Source organism: Mirounga leonina, unplaced genomic scaffold, assembly GCF_011800145.1.
Source record: "Mirounga leonina isolate KUSES-001 unplaced genomic scaffold, KU_Mleo_1.0 Mir_127, whole genome shotgun sequence".
NCBI lineage: Eukaryota > Metazoa > Chordata > Mammalia > Carnivora > Phocidae > Mirounga > Mirounga leonina.
This window is the reverse complement of record NW_023270316.1, coordinates 69184914-69205934: the sequence shown is the minus strand read 5'-3', so window position 1 is coordinate 69205934 and position 21021 is coordinate 69184914. Positions and strand designations below refer to the sequence as shown.

At 37.8% G+C, this 21021-nt stretch overlaps 1 protein-coding gene across 12 annotated transcripts in view; it reads left to right on the top strand.

Moving 5' to 3' along the window:
* FRY (FRY microtubule binding protein) overlaps nucleotides 1–21021 on the top strand; it is a 347615-nt gene that overhangs the window by 185310 nt on the left and 141284 nt on the right. For all 12 annotated transcript variants that reach the window (XM_035003581.1, XM_035003580.1, XM_035003582.1 and 9 more), the window contains 5 exons: nucleotides 1747–1839; nucleotides 1934–2032; nucleotides 3678–3779; nucleotides 18918–19021; nucleotides 19499–19607. In XM_035003581.1, the coding sequence (XP_034859472.1) occupies nucleotides 1747–1839; nucleotides 1934–2032; nucleotides 3678–3779; nucleotides 18918–19021; nucleotides 19499–19607 (507 nt within the window). The remainder of the gene's footprint in view (nucleotides 1–1746; nucleotides 1840–1933; nucleotides 2033–3677; nucleotides 3780–18917; nucleotides 19022–19498; nucleotides 19608–21021) is intronic.

Sequence of the window (21021 nt, the reverse complement as noted above, 5' to 3'; positions counted from 1 at the left end):
ACAGAAAGTAGATTGGTGGTTGCTTAGGGTTTAGAGGAAGGGAGTGTGGATAGAGAGGTTGGAAATGACTGCTAAAGAGCACAAAGTTTCTCTGGAGGATAATGAAAAGGTTCTAAATTTAATTGTGGTGATAAATACAATCGTGGGGGTGCTGGGTGGCTCAGCCAGTTAAGCGTCTGCCCTCAGCTCAGGTCATGATCCCAGCGTCCTGGGATCGAGCCCTACATCGGGCTCCCTGCTCAACCTGGAGCCTGCTTCTCCCTCTCCCTCTGCCTGCCGCTCCCCTTGCTTGCCCTCTTTCTCTCTCCTCTCTCTTTCTCTCTGTCAATCTTTCAATCTCTGTGAAATAAATAAATAATCATTAAAAAATGTACAATTGTGAATATACTAAAAGCCATAGAATTGTACACTTTAAGTGGGTGAATTGCATATCGTGTGAACTATATCTCCATGAAACTATTTTAAAAAAAAAAGAATATAGGCCATGTATCAAGCTTCTTGGGTTTAAATTCAAACTTCAGCACTTACCAACTGTGACCTTGGGCAAGTCACCCTTAACCCCTCCCCGCCTCACTTACCTTTGTGCAAAACAGTCATAATGGTGCTAACCTTAGAAGGTGGCTCAGAGGATTGTTGGCACGTGGTAAGCACTTAGTAACTGTTAACACTTTTTATCCCTCTCTCATATGAATAATTCATGTATCTATGCATTTGAATGATGACTCAAAAGACTATTTACACACATATACAAAATAATGTAGGAAAAGGGCCCCAATTCCAGGAGTCATGAAGAGCCATTCTGCATTGGGGAAACCATTTCAATGACTCCATGTTGGCAATACCTTTCTTGGACTGATGTCTTAGTATAGAGTCAATAGACTAGAGATTGTGGTAACTTTTGTTGGTAGTGGTCCCAATGTTGACTGAAAATAAGTATAATAGCTAATATAGATATTAACATATCATCACAAATCCCTGTAGCCTGGGACCCTTCCATGAAAACAATACCTAACGAAGAGTTACTACCAAAAAGGCCAGGAAGGAGAAAGGGGCTGGTGGAATTCTCAACAGGCCAGCTTCCCCAATAAATGATTCTCTGGGCCACCAAAAATACCCTTTCATAGATAGTAGTCCACAGGCAAAGACGTCCTTGCTTGAGGAACTATTCTAAAAGTTTCTTGCCTGGGGTGGGGGAGGGCAGCATTCCAAACTTGCTTATGAAACTTTCTGAATAATAAACACACCTAAAATGTCAGAGCTAAGAAGTAAACAGCTCTGTGCCTGGGGCTGTCACAGGGCCCAAAATAAGTTTAATATCTTCTGCCTCTCTTCACATGTTTACCTTCTCTGGGGACCTGTGTTTGTGGGTTAATCAAGGACCCAGGGCCCCACGCACAGTAGGTGGTCAAGAGAAATTTGTCAGCAATGAATGTCTGAATGAATGAAGCAACCAATTAAGTGAGTGGATGAGTAACTGCTTCCTGGTTGTAGATGCTTTGTCCTTTCAGCATAGTGATTTGAGAGAAGTGGGAGGGTGAGAAAACCAGTCTTGCAAAATATCATTGAGGCCATTTTGAACTTAAGTATTAATGCTAGAATCCAGTTATTTTCTTTAATGGATTAAGGAATATGCTATGTTAGTGTATATGATTGAATTAAAAGCTGTTTCCTTACATTTGTTTAAGTACATTTTATGTGCACATTTCAATCTGTTCTCCCTCCTTTATGCTTTTTTCTGCTTCCTAGGAATGTGCACATTATTTCCTCGAGGTCAAAGACAAAGATATCAAGCATGCCTTGGCTGGGCTTTTTGTTGAAATTCTTGTCCCAGTTGCTGCCGTGAGTTACGTTTTTATTTTTAAGAATTTCTTCAAATTGGATTAGAGAATCACCAATTTCATTAATATGATATTAACATGCATCTCTATTTTAGGCTGTTAAAAATGAAGTAAATGTTCCCTGCCTTAGAAACTTTGTTGAAAGCCTATATGATACCACGCTGGAACTTTCTTCTCGAAAGAAGCATTCGTTGGTTAGTAACTCTGAGAAAATCCAAAACGCAAAACTGCAGAGGCTAAAATCCTTAGGCTGAAATCTATTTGAGAGTCATAAGGGTCCCCCAGATAGGAGCATTACCTACAGCTGCCCCCAAAAGAGGGAGCATTTCCAAATTTGGAGCTTGCACTTAACGTTGACCATAACTGGATCACAATAATATAAGGGGATTAGATGGTGTCACCTCAGATGACCCTTCTTGTCCTAAGATTCTGTTGTTTATTTTCAAGACTGGCTTACCTTGATTTTTGTTTTGAGTATTTTTTCCAATCTAAAAGTCAAAGTTTATAATAACAGTTTATCTTTTTCAATCTTCAGAGGTCTTCACTGGTTCGTTCCTATCCTGATATTCAAAATCAAAATGGAAGGAGGCAGCAAAGGGAGTTGGGAGAGAGACAGTTGCCCATAGGAAAGCTTCTCTGAAGGCTGAGGAAACAGTAATTGGGAAAGCGTTTGAGCTGAAGAGCAGTGGCACAGAAAAATCTTTTGAATTACCATGACCTTTTGCCCTCAGTAGTAAAAAAAAAAAAAAAAAAAAGACTGGTTTATGAATCAACACGTGGCATATGGGCTATAATTGTGACAGTATGGAGGAAGCAGGTTACTTAGGGAGCTGGTTTACTGGCATGATTTATGCCGGTCTTCAAAGTAATGTTCAGAGTTGCTTTGCTGGCAGTGGTGACAGATGTCCTCATTGTCTACTTCAGTGGTCATTGTGACTAATCACTAGTATTTTTTTTTTTTTTTTTTAGATTACTGGCTGGAATTAGAATGGTAGCGTAGTTCAAACTCAGTTTAAAACCAAGTGAATAAAAAAATGAAGTTAATGGTCTGTGAAGCACTGAATCTCGTTGTGGCAATTGTTTTTTGCTAATTCAACTTAATGGATGAGCCTGTTATATTTTTGTTAAATCTTCACTAGCCTTAATTCTTTGGGTGCCCTCAAGGTGTATATCTGGTTCAGCAGAATGGTGATGGGTTCTGCATATAAATTTTTTGGGTGGCTGCTCATTAGCTTTTCTATCTTCTCCAGTTGCTGTAGGAAACCAGCCCAGTTAGGCAGGAAAAGCACAGTAGCACCTCTGTTTATTCACTCGTAAGCAAATTCCTCCTGTGGTTAAATTTGTCTTGGTGGAGTTTACCAATGCAATAACATTTCTTTTAGGAATCTTCCTTAATTACAGGAAGATTGCATGCAAAAGAAAATATATACACCTACCTCTTAGACAAGGACAAGCTAGTAGATGTTTATGAGCAAAAATAACATTTTTAAAATTAGTATGCCTTCCTGCTTTCTCTCTGAGGATTGAGAGTGATCTAAGATAATGAGTTTGTTTTTAAAATTCGTAAGTGAATACTAAATCAGTGAATCAGATTTCCACTTACTATACATGAAACTTATCATACACTTCATAATTCTAGATAATTCCACCCCCATCATCGTCAGAAGGCGTTTGAGAAATGCCTACCTCTGCATGGCCCCCGTTGAGCCTTGTGTTATAAAGCGTCCTGTTTATTCTGGCCCACAGAGGGAGATGGCTAGGTAGCGATTCCAGAGAACGTGTGTTACCTGGTTTGTTGAAATACAAATCATCTTGTGACCTCACCTTCTTTCTCCTCAGGCCTTGTACCCCCTGGTGACCTGCCTTCTCTGCGTCAGTCAGAAGCAGCTGTTCCTGAACAGGTGGCACATTTTCCTCAACAACTGCTTATCCAACCTTAAAGTTAGTATTTCTCAGTTCAAAAAAAATCTTTTATACACTAGATAGGCATCCGAGACGGTTACATGTGCTTCTGCAAGTGATTCCTAAAGTTTGCGGGGGGATTATCCTATACTATTGGGATAATGAAAAAAATATATTAATGAGAATTCTCCTTATTAAATATAGTCAATTTTATATAAGACTTTATTTATTTATTTATTTATTTATTTATTTAGAATGCAAGCCAGTGGAGGGGCAGAGGGAGAGGGGGAAAGAGAATCTCAGGTAGACTCCCAAAAGGGGGCTTGATCTCACTACCCTGAGGTCGTGACCTGAGCCAAAACCAAGAGTCAGACACCTAACTGACCAAATATAGTCAGGCACCCCAAATATAGTCGGTTTTAGAAGATGACCAAGGATAAGAGAAATCACTCCCAAATTGGGGAAATAAATCTTTTCTAGTAAGGATCATTTTGGGGGTAGAATTAAATACCCTTGTATATGCATTAATTATTGCATTTTATCTAACTGATTTTAAAAAAGGGGAGGCCGCACTTCACTGGCAGAACCATGTGAATTGATTTCAGAAGCTCACCTATATACTTCCTGCATCCTTCCTCTGCCCCCGCCAGTCTAGGAAAATATTTGAGGGGAAAAGTTCCTTTCTGTGGAGAGATTGGCCCCAGTCACAGAGAATACTTATTACCTGTTATTGTGATTTGTGATTATTTGAAAGTGTTCTATTCAAGCCACATGGCAGTCCATCAGCCCTAGGCACTAACTGAACAAGTATTGTGGTGGGTAGGCAGGAAAGGTGCTCGATTAGAGGAATGAAGTCATTGTTCCTAAAACCGAGGGACCTACAGTTAAAACTACTATAATGATTAGCTTTAAAATTGGCTGTATAACTTTTAAGTGGTTAAGCATATTTTAAGTTTTAGTGACCTATTGATAAGAGACAACTAAATGAAAACCAACCCTAACGTAAGTGCAAACAGTGTATATTTTCTAGTTGTTTCCAGTTGTGTCTTGAAGTTCTTCTATGAGTTTGATATTTGCTGCTTTAGAATTTTTGAAATATACTTAATTATACAATCCTGTATGTGCTTATACATGTTGCCTTGTCTTTTTTGTTACAAGACACTTTAATTTAATGAAGTGGTTAAGATTAATTACATTATTTTGGCATTTACCATAATTACACCATAATCTGCATTAGAGCTGTTTTAAGCACGGATTGTGAAATCCAAGATTAGAATCATTTATTTTCTTCAAATTGGCAGTGAAATATAATAGCAGTGGATACAGAATTAAGCTTTTAAAAAGTATTCTGAAAAACAAAAAGTTTTTCAGGGTTATCAACTATTATATAATAGGCACTCTCCGATATTTTACTTAGGGATTTATGCATCTGTAATACATCTCTAACACAGAGCCCAATGTCATTTTGTTGTTGTTTGGTCCACTTTTAAGTTATTCAGTTATTAGTTCCAGTTAAAAATATTTTTTGTTTATTTACATTTTACACAGGTAGAAAATGGTCATTTTGCTCAAAACAAAGAAGTAATTAAGAATGTTCACAGTGCATTTTTCTATATATATTATGCTAAGTATGTTTGTGATGAATTTTAGTTAGAGTTAAAATAATACTTTGCATGAGAGTTTATTGTTGTGGCCAAAAAACCAAAATTTTTTGTTTAAAGTAGGTGCTTTTGAAATATAGTGGCATAATCTTACTTTAGAATGTAATTGCTTTAAAGTTAAAATATTGGTGCTTTAGTCAAAACCCACCAAAAAGACTTAATAACAGGATTAGAAATGGCTCTAGAGGGAAGTGGGACTACAAGCTGATGGTGTATCCCTATGCAAACATTTCAAGCACTAGGATTTCTAAGAGAATGGCCATGATGAGATCAGAAAGAGTATATGGAGGCAATAGCGTAGAGACTGAACCAAATTCCAGAATTCCATTCCGTTCACCCAGTAGGTATGAAGTGCCCACTGCGTGAGGTGCTAGGGAAGGTGCTGGAAATGGGAAACATAGGGGAAGTGAACTATATTAAAGCTAGATATAGAATAGAATCTCTGTCCTGGAGGAGTTTAGCATTTCATTGGCAGATACGTAACAAAGTTTCAAAATGCATGATAGAGACAGTGAGGGATATAAAAGCTGAGAGTAGAGAGATTCTTGTGCCATTTGTAAAGGTTCAGGACCCCATGAAGCATGAAAGAGGTAGTTATTAGGCCAAGTTAAGGCAACGATATTTTTCTTTATGGGTACTAAATTGTTGGAATTCACCACCCCAAGGCTAAAAGGTATAAAAAGATCCTTGATGAGTTACAATTGGAATAAAATGGTATCACATATATTTAGAACTAAACCCAGCAGGGATTAAATAAGACCATTTTAGATGTGCCTGAGTGGCTCAGTCGGTTAAGCTTCCAACTATTGATTTCCACTTGGGTCATGGGAAAAGGCCCCACCATGGGCTCCATACTCAGCAGGGAGTCTGCTTGGGATTTTCTCTTTCCTCTCCCTCTGTCCCTTCCCTCCATGTTCTCTCTCTCTCTCTCTAAAATAATAAATGAATAAATCTTTAAAAAAAAAAAGAGAGACCATTTTAAAATGTCATAAATATACAGAAAACCTTCCAAACCAACTTAACAAATACTCCATGAAGAAAAACTAATACGGCTTCAGAAGTATACTTTGTCTTGAATAGTGTCAGTATTTTATGAGAGGTAGAGCCAACCATATCATTTCATAATGACCAGCAGACCAACTTTTCTCCCTGTTTACCTGTCCCCTTTTTGCTTCTAGCACCCTTGCCCTCCTTGTGTCCCACTTCCCTATACATGCTTAAGTATAGTGAACCTATTGTTTGAACCCTACAAGTTGAACTTGGTAGCCATCTTTGATGTGTTCTGCAGAGGGGGGTCATCAAGGTGGCAGCGTGACATAGAGCAGAATAGAAGTGACTGAGCGTGAAAAATCTGCTGCTTTCAAAGTAAACAAGCTCTCAGATCAATGCTCTTTTAATGTCAGTGCCCTGGTTTATCTTCAGAGTCAGTCTGTCGGAAGCAGGCTGCTTTGGTAACACAAACTTGAAGTCTTTATTTACACTTAGTTAAGTAGGTCAACCTTATGTTAGCAATATACTCTTGTGAAGTGATGAGGAATTTATGGGCACCTTCTTACCACAACACTGACATCTTTCAAGAACGCTTGCTTAGTAGTAACCAATACTTTTTTCTTCTGTAGATTTAATGTCAGAATCTGAACATATTGAGCAATTAAAAATTGATACATTCCCTTCACGTCTGCCATAACACACCTAATTCTGAAAAAAAGGAACTGTTATGAAACTTGATTTAATAGTACTTATGTTTTTGTTGTGACTCTCCATTTATTAATAGTTCTTTTAACATGTAGTATTTATTAAGTATTCATAATAACTGTGCTAGTTTCTCATCCTTCAAAATGGATATAATTGGAACAATTTTTTAATTTTTTTAATTTTATGATAGTGAATATAATATCCCAGAGGTCCAGATTATAAAAACAAAACAAAACCATAAAAGAAACCTTAAAAGATAAAAAATGAGTCTGCTATATAGTTAATAACAACAATATCTCTCAGTAATTGGAAATCTGTTATGAGCCAAGCCAGTAGTATAGGGGGTTACATACTTTGTCATGGATCATCGTAACAGTGTCATAAGCTCCACTGAGCTTGCCCTGTGCTTTCACAGATATCATTTATGTTTTTCTAAATATTTTGCTCCAAGAGCAATACTTTATCTGAAGGCTAGACAATACAAAATTAAAAATGATTCTTTCATCTCAGTCACTGCGTATGCTAAGACTTGAATTCATTCATTTGTCCTGTCAATCAGTTGGTCAACAGTTTTTTACATGAAGAGTACCAGGCACTGTCCTAGGTGCTGGGAGTAAATGACGAGTAAGACAGTAACACTTTCCGACCTCTTAGACCTTGTAATTTAGTGGGAGACAGACTGTAAACAAGTAAATACATAGGAAGAAAAATTCAGATATTGATAACTGCTGTAAATAAAGTAGGATATTGTAACAGAATGATACATTCAGGAGGAGCAGGGGAGGGAGGGTGCAAGGAAGCTCTTTTGATTTCCATTAAGAATCTCAAAACCTGTGGTTGCCATATATTAGTTGAAACTTGTCCTCAGCACTTAATGTATATTTATGTGTAATAATCACAATGAAGTTTAAGGAGTGCTTTTTTAAACTTTTCATATAATAGTAAGATAATTAACGATATCTTTATATCATTGAGTAGACATTGAGTAATACATTAAGGATTCCACAGCCATCAGTAGAATGCATTAAAATGTATGGCACCATTCATTTTAAAACAACTACTGTCCTCTTTGTAAGTTTCAAATTTAAATGATATAGTATTGGCTATTTTAAATAATTTTCTAGAAGCAGTTATTCTGCTTTAATGTTAACCTCATTTCTATAAACTTGAGAAAATCTTCTTTTTTTTTTAAAGATTTTAATTATTCATTTATCTGAGAGAGAACACAATCAGGGGGCGTGGCAGAGGGACAGGGAGAAGCAGACCCCCTGCTGAGCAGGGAGCCTGAAGTGGGACTCGATTCCAGGACCCTGGGATAATGACCCAAGCCAAAGGCAGACACTTAATGACTGAGCCACCCAGGGACCCCGAGAAAATCTCTTTTCATCTATCTTTCAGATCTGTTCAAGACACATTTCAAAGTGGGATTTATAAATTCTAATGATGCACATGAACTAGGCTTAAAATTAGTAATCAGCTGACAAGGGTATGACTTTCCATGAATGCCTTATTTATTCAGACACTGAAGAGAAAATAATCTGCATAAATTGTTGGTCCAGGAGTGTTAGAGTTATCCTAAACCTATATTCTTTGCACATAGGTTCTTTGGGTAATATGGTCATCGAAAAGTGAATTATGATCAGAGAAATTCAAGTATCAGAAGGAAATACCTAAAAGAAGAAAGGGGTTGACTATGATATGCAAGGGAATATGACAGAAAGAAATAGATTTACTTCAATGGCTCTAGTTGAAATGGAAGAGAGAACTAGAAGGTAGTTGAGTATAACAAGATCAAAAGATGACTAAAATTGTTTATCAATCTCTGTCAGTAGAGCTTGACCTTAACATGCACCAGAATCTCCAAAGAAGCCTGTTACAAATGCAACTTCTCAAAACCTACATCCAGAGATTCTGATTTCAAATATCTGAGTGCAGTCAAGGAATCTGCATGTTCATAAGAGGTTCAGGTGACTTAGTGCAAATGGTCAGCTGGTGAACCTTGAGAAACTTTGGTTCCAATGACCCTATCACTGGCCAAATTGCCAGTGAATTCAGTTCTCGCTACTTGTTACTGTTAACACTGAATTGCTTTAACTAAATCAAAAGCAAAACTTAAGGAAGGTGGGCAGGTCCTGGGCTAGCTGACGTCACATGAAGGTGTCGGTGACCTGCACTGAGAGGAGTAGGGAAGATCCACTCTGAAGCCTACTAGTTTCTTTCTTTTCTTCTTTCTTTCTTTCTTTTTTTTTTTTATTAGAGAGAGAGAGAGAAAGCACAAGCAGGGGGAGTGGCAGGCAGAGGGAGAAGCAGGCTTCTCTCTGAGCAGGGAGCCTGATGCGGGACTCGATCCCAGGACCCTGGGATCATGACCCGAGCCGAAGGCAGACGCTTAACCGACTGAGCCACCCAGGCGTCCCTGAAGCCTACTAGTTTCTTGAACACCTTCATCACTGTAACCTCAGAGCCACAATATATTAATATATTGTTGTTAATTAACGGAGAAGCAGATTACAATGGGAGAAGAGTCCTTCGATCCTGAAGTAGAGATTTTTGACACAAATCAGTGGTTTGAGACATATGCTGAAGTGTTTACATCCTGAAAATATATATCAAAACCCTATTGTGTTAGCCGCTTTTAGAATACAAAGACAATGAAGAGGAAATCCTGTTTTCAAGTAGAGTACAATCTAGTAGATGCCAGTAGCATATTGGAGTGGCCTCCATATAATATTAAACTCTAGTAGAAAAATTAATGCTTCCAAGACACTGGAACCAGATTGTTTAGGTTCAAATTCTGGCACTACAACTTACTAGCCCTCCTGTGCCTTGATTTCTTCTTCTGCACAGTGAGAACAATGGCAGTTTCTACTTCACGGGCTGTGGTGAGAATTAAAATGGGTTAATATATGTATATTATGGATAACAATGCCTGATTCAGTAAGTACCATGTCATATACACATTCCAGTTTCCAAGAAAATAGTACAGTATAGTGTCCATGTCTTTCACCTCCTTGGTTAAATTTATTCCTAGGTGTTTTATTCTTTTTGATGAAGTTGTGAATGAGATTTTTTTCTTAATTTCTCATTCTGATAGTTTGTGGTTACTGTATAAACATGCAACAGATTTTTGTATAGTGATTTTGTACCATCCAACTTTACTGCATTTGTTTATTCTAACTTTTTTGGTAGAGTCTTTAGGGTTTTCTATGTATTAAATTGTGTTGTCTACAAATAATGATAGTTTTACATTTTTCTTCCAATTTTGATGACTTTTATTTATTTTTCCTGCCTAATTGTTCTGGGTAAGACTTCCAATACTATGCTGAATAAAAGTGGTGAGGGTGGGCATCCTTGTCTTGTTTCTGATCTTAAGGAAAAAGCTTTCAGTTTTTTACCATTGAGTATGATGTTCTGTGGACTTGCGATATATGGCCTCTTATTATTTTGAGGTACATTCTCTCTGTACTCAGTTTGTTTTTATCATCAATGGGTATTGAATTTATCAAATGCTTTTCTGCATCTATTGAGAAGTTATATGATTTTATCCCTCATTTTGTTAATGTGGCCTATCATGTTGATTGATTTGCAAATGTTGAACCATCTTTCCATCCCTAGAATAAATTCCACTTGATCATGGTGCATAATCCTTTTAATGTGTTGTTGAATTCAGTTTGCTAATATTTTGTTGAGGATTTTTGCATCTATGTTGACCAGGTATATTGGCCTGTAATTTTCTCTTTTTTGTGTGTGTCCTTATCTGGTTTTGGTATCAGGGTAATGCTGGCCTCATAAAATGAGTTTGAGAGTATTCCTTTCTCTTCAGTTTTTTGGAAGACTTTGAGAAGGATTGGTATTAAATCTTCTTTGAAGGTTTGGTAGAATTCACTGGTGAAGCCATCTCATCCTGGGCTTCTGTTTTGGGGAGTTTTTTGATTACTGATTCAACTGCCTTACTAGTAATTGCTTTACTCATTTTTCTATTTATGACTCAGTTTTGAAAGATGGTATGTTTCTAGGAATTAATTTATTTCTTCTAGGTTTCTAATTGGTTGGCATATAATTGTTCATAATAGTCCTTTAAGATCCTTTGTATTTCTTTTGTATCAGTTGTAATTTGTCTTCTTTATTTTCTGATTCTATTTATTTGAGCCCTCTCTGTTTTTCCTTAGTCTAGCCTAAAGCTCGTCAATTTTGTTTATCTTTTCAAAGAACCAGCTGTTAGTTTCATTGATCTTTTCTATTGTCTTTTTAGTCTCTATTTCATTATTTCCACTCTGATCTTTATTATTTCCTTCCTTCTGCTAACTTTGGGTTTTAACTGTTCTTTTTCTAGTTCCTTTAGGTTTAAAGTTAGATTGTTTATTTCATATTTTTCTTGTTACTTGAGATAGTCCTATATCGTTATATCGTTATAATCTTAAAACTGCTTTTGCTGTATCCCATAGATTTGGATTTATTATATTTCAATTTTCGTTTATCTCGAAGTATTTTTTAAATTTCCCCTTTGATTTCTTCATTGACCCATTGGTTATTCAGTAGCATGTTGTTTAATCTCCCCCATAGTTGTGATTTTTCCAATTTTCTTTTTGTGATTGGTTTCTGGTTTCATACTACTACGGCTGGGAAAGATACTTGATGTGACTTAAATCTTCTTAAACTTATTGAGACTTCTTTTGTGGCCTAATATATGATCTCTCCTGGCAAATGTTCCATGTGCACTTGAGTAGAATTGTGTACTCTACTGCTTTAAGAGAGAATGCTCTGTATATATCTATTAAGTCCATCTAGTCTAATGTGCCATTTAAAGTCTAATATGTGATTTAAAGCCAATATTTCCTTATTGATTTTCTGTCTGAATGATCTATCCATTGATGTAACTGGGGCATTAAAGTCCCCTACTGTCATTGTGTTGTCAATTTCTCCGTTTAGGTTTGTTAATATTTGTTTTATATATTTAGATGCTCTTATGTTGGGTGCATAAATATTTACAAATGTTAAATTTTCTTGTTGGGTTGACCACTTTGTCATTATATAATGCCCTTCTCTGTCTTTTATTACAGTCTTTGTTTTCATTTCTGTTTTGTCTGATATAAGTATAGCTTCCCCTGTTCTCTTTTGGTTTCCATTGGTGTGGAATATCTTTTTCCATCCCTTCACTTTCAGTCTGCGTGTGTCCTTATATCTAAAGTAAATCTCTTATACACAACATATAGATGAGTCTTGTCTTTTTATCCATTCAGCAACTCTGTGTCTTTTAATTGGAGTGCTTAGTCCATTTCATTTAAAGTAGTTGTTATAGGTATGTACTTATTTTCATTTTGTTAATTTTTTTCTGTTTTGTAGTTTCTCTTTGTTTCCCTATTCTTCTCTTGCTTTCTTGTGATTTGATGACTTTCTGTGGTGTTATGCTTAGATTCCTTTCTTATTATCTTTTATGTATCTATTATAGGCTTTTGCTTTGTGGTTACCATGAGGCTCAGCCTATATACTTAACAGTCTATTTTAAGTTGATAGCAAGTTAAGTTTGAACACATTCTAAAACTCTGCATTTTTATGTTTTTGATGTCACATTTTACATCTCTTTGGTTTTTGTATCCCTTAACTAATTAATATATAGTTATTTTTACTATGTCTTTTAACATTCATACTAACTTTATAAGTAATTAGTCCACTTCCTTTACTATATATTTACCTTTACTGGTGAGATTTTTACTTTCACATGTTTTCTTACTACTAATTAGTGCCCTTTGTTTTAACATTTCTTTTAGGGCCAGTTTAGTGGTAATGAACTCCTTTAGCTTTTGCTCGTCCAGAGAAATCTTTATCCCTTTTTTAATTCTAAATTATAATCTTGCTGGGTAGAGTGTTCTTGGTTGGAAGTTTTTTTTTTTTTTCTTTCAGCACTTTAAATATATCATGCCACTCTCTCTTGGCCTGCAAAGTTTCTGTTGAGAAATCTGATGATGACCTTATGCTCATTGTTCATTGACCTGATGTCCCTTGTTCATAACACGTTATTTTTCTCTCACAGCTTTTAAGATTCTTTCTTTGCCTTTAACTTTGACATTTTAATTACAGTGTACGTTGGTGTGAGTCTTTTTGGGTTCATCTTGTTTGGAACCTTCTGGGTTTCCTGGATTTGGATGTCTGTTTCATTCCTCAGGTTAGGGAAGTTTTTAACCATTATTTCTTTAAATAAGTTTTCTGCCCCTTTCTCTCTCTCTTCCTTCTGGAAGCCCTATAATCAGAATTTTATTCTGCTTGATGTTGTCTCATAGGTCTCTTAAGCAATTTTTTTAAAAATTATTATTATTATTTTCTTTTTGCTTTTCTATCTGGGTGAGTTCTATTGCCCTGTCTCCCAGATCACTAATTCTTTCTTCTGCTTCATCTAATCTGCTGTTGAACCTTTCTAGTGTATTTTTCGGTTAAGTTATTGTATTTTTCAGCTTGTGACTTCTGTTTGGTACTTTCTTACATATTCTGTCTCTTTGTTGAAATCTTTCTGTGCTTCCATTCTTTTCCTGAGTGCAGTGAGCTTCTTTATGACCATTACTTTCACTCCTTATCAGGTAAAGTATTTATCTCCATTTCATTAAAGTTTTTTTTCCCCTAAGGTTTTATCTTGTCCTTTTGTTTGGAACATATTCCTCTGTTTCCTCATTTTGCTTGAGTCTCTGTGTTTGTTTTTAATGTGTTAGGCAAAACAGCTATCTCTCTCAGTTTTAAAGGAGTGGCCCTATGTAGGCAATGAACCTTATTGTTCAACATTGTCCTAGTTCTTGCTTGTCTCTGGAACTGTTTCTCTGGTTGTTTAAGACTCATAGAGCCCAGAAACACAACGCCCCTGGCCACCAGAGCCTGACACTCAAGGGCATCCCCTGTGTGGGCTCTGCATGCCTACTGGCTTTGGTAGGTCAAGGGGGCAGGGACAGGTTTATGGGAGCAACACAAAGGGTACAAGTCCAAGACAGTGGCATGGGAGGTAGGGGTTGGCACTGGGCAGTTAGAGTGAGAGTACAAAAATAGTACTTCCCAATGCCAGCACCAGCAAGGTTGAGAGCGAATGTAAAAATATCACCCACCAGTGCCTCCATCCCTGCACAGGGTCCTAACAGGCTTTTGCTCCTCTAGCAGATGCCTTAATATTAACAACTTTATCTTTTTCACATATGGTCTAGGCTCTTCTCAAACTGCTGCTTTTGTACTGGGCCCCAGGGAGAGTGAATCTGCTTATGAGGCTTTTAAGAGCAGAATCTCTCTCTTTCCCTACAGCCTTATGGCTCTCCTAGATGTAAGCCCTGTTGGTTTTCAAAGTCACACATTTTGGGGACTCATTTCTCTGGTGCAGGTCCTAAGGGATGGAGTAGCTAATGTGGAGCACAAACTCCATGCTCCTCAGGGAGGAGTTCCATATTTGTGAGATGCCCTCCCCATGGTGGGTTACCACTCTTGGGATGTGGGGTTTTCAAGACTGTCTTCATGTGGCCCTTTTATCCCTTGTTATAAAGTAGCTGTTCAGCCAGTGTTCAGGTTCTTCCCAGAGGGAATTATTCCATATGTAGCTATAGATTAGTTGTGTCCTTAAGAGGAGGTGAGTTCAGGATCATTCTATGTCATTTTCTTGAACTGCCTCCTTGTATAGGTCCTATATAAAGACATCTTGCTAGTGCATCAAGTTGTTCAGCTACTACTCACAGTCTGCTTTTTTTAAACTGATATTTACTGATAACCTGCTGTTTGGCAGTCATTGAGGATACAAAAATGAACAAACCAGAATGCTGGAGTTCACAGTCTGCTAAGGAATATACAAGTAAAGGGGTAGAACAGCATTCTGGAAGTGGAGAGCAAAGGCACTTGGCAATCTCTCTGGGGTGGAGAAATAGTGGTTGTGATAGTAGGGATTTAATAGAGGAGATGACACCTAACTGAATCTTGCCAGGGAGGAGAAATTTTCCAAATAGACCAGAAGTAGGTAAGGGATATAATGGTATGGGGTGCACCAAAGCCCAAGGTGGAGGCAGGAGGTAGTAATGGGGGAGCCAGATTGCCAAAGGCACCTCATGTACCACATCATGGAATTTGGACATTGTCCAGGAGGTGATTAGAAGCCACTTAAAGACTTTAAATGTGGGGACGTAAACAGTCATGTTTGCAGTTTAAGAATACCATTTGACAGTGCCAAGAATGGAAGAAAGGCAAGAAAATCATTTGAGGAGGCAGTGGTAGTGATCAGTGATATCACCTTGAAATGCTAAAAATCAAGCACTAGAACAGGATCCACAGGTAAAACAAAGTGAAAACTTAAGTCAGCCACATTGCTCTTCAGTCTCTGTGGAAACAAAAACAGATAATCTCAAGTATATTCTTAAGAGTAAAAGAACATCAGTCACAATGGGATGCACCAAAAGGGTAATTGTGGGTAGGGAGACAGAAAAAAGAATATAAAATCAATTGAAGTTAAACAGAAGATAGCAATATGAATTGTTTAAACTAGAGATCTCTGTTAAGTTCCTTAATAAAACTTAGGTGATGTTTGCCCTACCCCATCATGATTCACAATATGAGATAAGGCACATGAGAGAATTTTGAATGATACACTATGCAAATATAAAATACATATACTAATAAAGAGAAATTAACAAAGGAAGAAACCTCTCTACTGGAATGGAAGCTCCTCCAAATCAGAGCATGTTTACTGCTAGATCCTGGTGCTTTGTGCATAATAGTTACTATGGACAAGAACAGTGCTAAATATCCTATATGCATTAACTCATTTAATTCTCAACATTCCTATGAGGTAGATAGGATTATCATCTGCAGACAGTGAAAATCAGGCCCAGAGAGATTAAGGAGCTACCCTGAGGTGGGCCACACCACTAATAAATTGCAGAGCAAGGATGGATTCAAACCCAGGCAGTGTGTGTCTAGAGTCTGTTTTTAACCACCATGTAAACACATCATAGATTTGCTAATTTGGAGTGCTTGGGGGAAGGATAGTTAGAATTCCCCAAATTTTTTAATGATGGAACATTTTAAATGCAACTTTATCAGTTTAGTAGTTTACTTAAAGTTCCTCTATGTAACCAAGCATGCAAATCAAACAGGCAAATCATAACCCTTTATATATCAATGTATGCTTTATAAAGTTGGAGTCTTTTTTTTCCTACAGCTAGAAAAGTAGATATAAAGTTTATTTGAAAGAATAAGCATGGAAAAATATCTGGGAAAACCCTTTGAAAAGAAGAAAAGACTAGTGGATGATGGAAGATAGTCCATACCCAGATAATGAAACACATTTGTTTTATTTTTTTTAAGTTCTTATTTAAATTCCAGTTACTTAACATACAGTATAATACTAGTTTCAGGTGTACAATATAGTAATAAAACACAAGCCTCAGAACTTAAAATAATGTGGTATTAGCCCGTGAATACATAGACTAATAAAACAAATTCTAAAATCAGACCTGAAAGCATATAGAAATCTAGAATTTTATAATGATCACACCAAAAATTTATTCTATTTCTCCTAAATCTAAAAAACCATTCTCAATCATCTTTTCCATAGAATTTACATAAATAGTCTAAAAGTAAGCTTTATCTGGGGTAATATCTAAACACTTATTAATTCTATAAAAATCAGTATCCAAATTATCTACACTAAGAATTAAACAGCTAAAGCAATTATGGCAAGATAAATAAATGAATAAGGGAAGAAAAGTCGCATAAAAACAAAAAACCTATAAGAAAGTTAAGAGTGACGTTCAAAGACTATTTAGCAAACATTTATCAACCCCCCGAAGAATGGCGGGAATTCTAATAGATGTCAAGGTAAACCATGCCCCTTGCTTTCAGACATCTAAACAAGGCTGTATGCTAGAGGTTGTATGAAGGTCAGAAGACACTCAGGACAGAATAATTAGCTTTAATGGGATGGGGTCGAAGACCTGAGGAGGAACCAAGGAGCCTGTACAAAGGAGTGACATTCAAGTAGACTGTGAAGGGGTAGGGTTCACCTGATAGAAAAGAAGGATCAGGGGTGACTGGGTGGCTTAGTCAGTTAAGCCTCTGCCTTCAGCTCAGGTCATGATCCCAGGGTCCTGGGATCGAGCCCTGCATTGGACTCCCTGCTCAGTGGGGAGTCTGCTTCCCTCTCTCCCTCTGCCTGCTGCTCCCCCTGCTTGTGCCCCCCACCCCCATCAAATAAATAAATAAAATCTTAAAAAAAAAAAAAAAAAGGATGCAGGGGGTGAGGGAACCCACTCCTGACATGGAAATGGAATGCACACAGCCTAGCTAGAGTTTAGGGGGCTTGTGGGAGAATAGAGGGAAGGGAGGCAGAAAGGTAGGTTAGAACTACATATTGATTGGTCAGTCATGCCATGCCAAGAAATGTTACATGGGTTGCACAGGCATCAGGGAAACCACCCAACCCATGATTTTTAAATCAAGAGGAATATAATTAGAGTCAGATGGACAGTGGGGAAAGAATCAATTCCTTCCCCTCTGGCTTGTTATTGCCTGGAAGCCAGTAGCTCTGCCATAGCTGGTCTCCCTGCCTCTGCTCCTTTCTTTCCCTTCACTGTAGGCAGGGACTTCTTTGGTGGTCCCCTTGATCTTAGTGGCATCCTGTCACCATCATAAGAACCCTGGTCTTGGGGCGCCTGGGTGGCTCAGTCGTTGGGCGTCTGCCTTCAGCTCAGGTCGTGATCCCAGGGTCCTGGGATCGAGCCCCGCATCGGGCTCCCTGCTCAGCGGGAAGCCTGCTTCTCCCTCTCCCTCTGCCCCTGCTTCTGTTCCCTCTCTCGCTGTCTCTCTATCAGGTGAATGAATGAAATCTTTAAAAAAAAAAAAAAGAACCCTGGTCCCCTTATGGATCCAGACATGTGGGGTCCCACATGTGACCACTGCCTTCCTCACTGGCCTCATTAGCCACTAGTCTTTCACCCGGCCCCATGCACTGGCATGTGAACTGTTCCCAGGTTCTGAGACGTGACGTATCTTCTCCAGCTCTCTTAGCTTCCATGTGTTCTCCCTTCCCATCATCTTTCTACACTGCTCAAAATTCCACACTGTGCCAAGCACAGTACCTGGCCCACTGTAGCCACTCAGATGTTTGGTTGAATGAACACATGAGTAAATGTCAACTGAGTTTTCATCTGTCCCTGGAAATTTTTCCTGACCCTCCTTGAGCTTTCCATATCTTGCCCTTCTTTCCATTCTCTAGCTCCTCTCCCTACCAGTTTTTTCTACTGCCTTAAGAGTTGATTACTTACTGTCCATCTCCCATCCCCCAGAGGTTGTGAACAACTTAAGGAAAGGGATTATCTTTTATCTCTGTAACCCACGCTCTAACACACTGCTTAGTACACATTCATCTCAATAAATGTTGGTGAGTAATTAGATAAGGAGCTGCGGAGCTTGGGGAATCAAAGCAAAAAGGGCATAATCAACAAAAGAAAGAGGACATTGATTCTCTCTCTCTCAATGCTAGAGCATACAGGTTCCCTAGGGCTGGAGGAAGAAGGCAATTTCAAGCATTCATCTTGGCAAAAGAGAGAATAATATGATTTCCCCCTGAACTACCCTGTCCTGCCCTCATGGCTGTTTAGATCCCTCCTCATAGATTATTTACCCAATGGACACCTGAAGTCAAATACCCCATAAGTCCCAGATGATACAGGTGCCTTGTAGGGACCCTGCATTTCTAGGAATTCAGAAAAGAATATTCTCCATACATTACCATTTAATCTTTTTTTTCCACTTAAGCTTAATTAAATCTTAAATCAAATACTATCTTACATCCCGGTTTCTGTTGTAGAATAAAGACCCCAAGATGGCTCGAGTTGCACTGGAATCTCTGTACAGATTACTTTGGGTTTACATGATTCGAATTAAATGTGAAAGCAACACAGCTACTCAGAGGTAAGGAGCTGGTTTGGGTTAATGGTAACTATATTACTGAGTTAATAGTAACCATTTCTCAGCCAATGGAGAGGGTGTTTTGTTTTATTGCTACCTGTACTAACCAAACTACAAACTATTCAGCTGACAGTTTCTAAAAGATCTAAGTGGTAAGGACATTTTCAAGCTTTCCTTAGTCATTGGCTCAGCAGCCATTACAGAAATTTCAGCATCTACCAGGACCAGCAGTTTCCATGTCCAAGGCTGCATTTCACCATGTTAGCAAAGCAAATGACTATAATTTTCCAGCTGCCTTTAGTTTTCCAGAAAAACTTTTCATAGAGTAATTATGCTAATGGAAAAGGGATGAAATGGTTTGTTTTCTTTTTCCAAATTCTCTCTGATACTTAGATAAGATGAAGCATCTGCCATTTTCCCTTACAGAACTGGAGCTCAGCCAATCTTGCTTGTCTTCTCTTTTTTCTCCCTATCTTTCAGCCGTCTTATAACCATCATCACAACACTTTTCCCCAAAGGGTCCCGTGGTGTGGTGCCAAGGGATATGCCTCTGAACATCTTTGTGAAAATCATCCAGTTCATTGCCCAGGTAATGGAGAAGCTTCTGGCAGTGGGAGTAATCTAATGGGCTTCAAGTAGCCAGTCTCTTTCCTAGGAAGTACTACCAGATGAAGAGTCCAAAGTAGTGTCTTATGTGTAAAGACTTTTCAGAATGGTTTTGTGTTTTCACACATAGCTTTTTTTTTTTTTTTTTTTTTTGCTTCAAAACAAATAGTGACATGAGTACATTAAACGTTTTCAGCATTTGACAAATGAAGGAACTGAGAGACAGAGTTTGAGTGACTCACCTAAGGTCACAGAGCCTATTAGTAAAAGGGTCTCTTGACTCCTAGTCCCTGTTTTGTCCTGACTCTCTGCTCTGGATTCTGCAAGTCAGGAGAAAGCAAAGAGTCTGACATTTGGAGGAAATCAAAAGATGATTTTTGTGAAATTTGAAGAGTGAATAAAAATGCTCTTTCACCCTGTGAGAAAGAAGAATGAAATAGAAATAGTAGCATTTATTAAGCACTTACTCTTTGCCAAGAACTTTTCTAATAACTTTGCAGGTATTAATTTCCTTAAAAACTGGGTCCAATAATAATAAACATAGTATTTAGTATTTAGTTTACTATATAGACCCAAGATTATTCCTTTTAAAACACCCCAACTTTGACTTCCTTGCAATTTACAGAACAAGGGGAGAAGATAATTATTCCAGTTCAATCTCTGCCACAAGCCAGCTCTATACCCTTAACAAATCAGAGAGCGTCTTTCTTCTATATCTTTATCTATAAAATGTGGGCGAAATGCTTGCCCAGTGTACTTCAGAATGCTGTATGGATGAGGGGAAATTATAAGCATGAAAATGCTGTTAGGTATAATTGATACTGATATAAAGATGGAGGGTTCAGTTGTTACTTCACAGACTATTTAATATTTGGTATCTCTCTGTGTGTTTGGTATAATGAGATGCCTCTATAATATGTGCACTTAGAGAAAAGACATTACTTGCTTTGCAGGCAGATGAATTAATGTGATTTTTCTGCCTGTAGTTATCACGTGGCTGAGCATGTACATTGATTATTCTGGAATATGTTGTATAAAATGAATGTATCCTATCATAGTAGCCACTGTCTCAAATTATTAAAATCTGGCTTATGCTTTCTTACTTAAGTACCATTATGTATCTTATTTGTTGGATATTCATTTCACTTGCAGAATTGTCCGTTATAATATGAGCCAAAAGACTTGAAATGTTAGAGAATAGGAGAAAATAGTCATTTTGCAGTGGGTTTTTTTTTTTTTTAAGATTTTAATTATTTATTTGACAGAGAGAAACACAGTGAGAGAGGGAACACAAGCAGGGGGAGTGGGAGAGGGAGAAGCAGGCTTCCCGCCGAGCAGGGAGCCCGATGTGGGGCTCGATCCCAGGACCCTGGGATCATGACCTGAGCCGAAGGTAG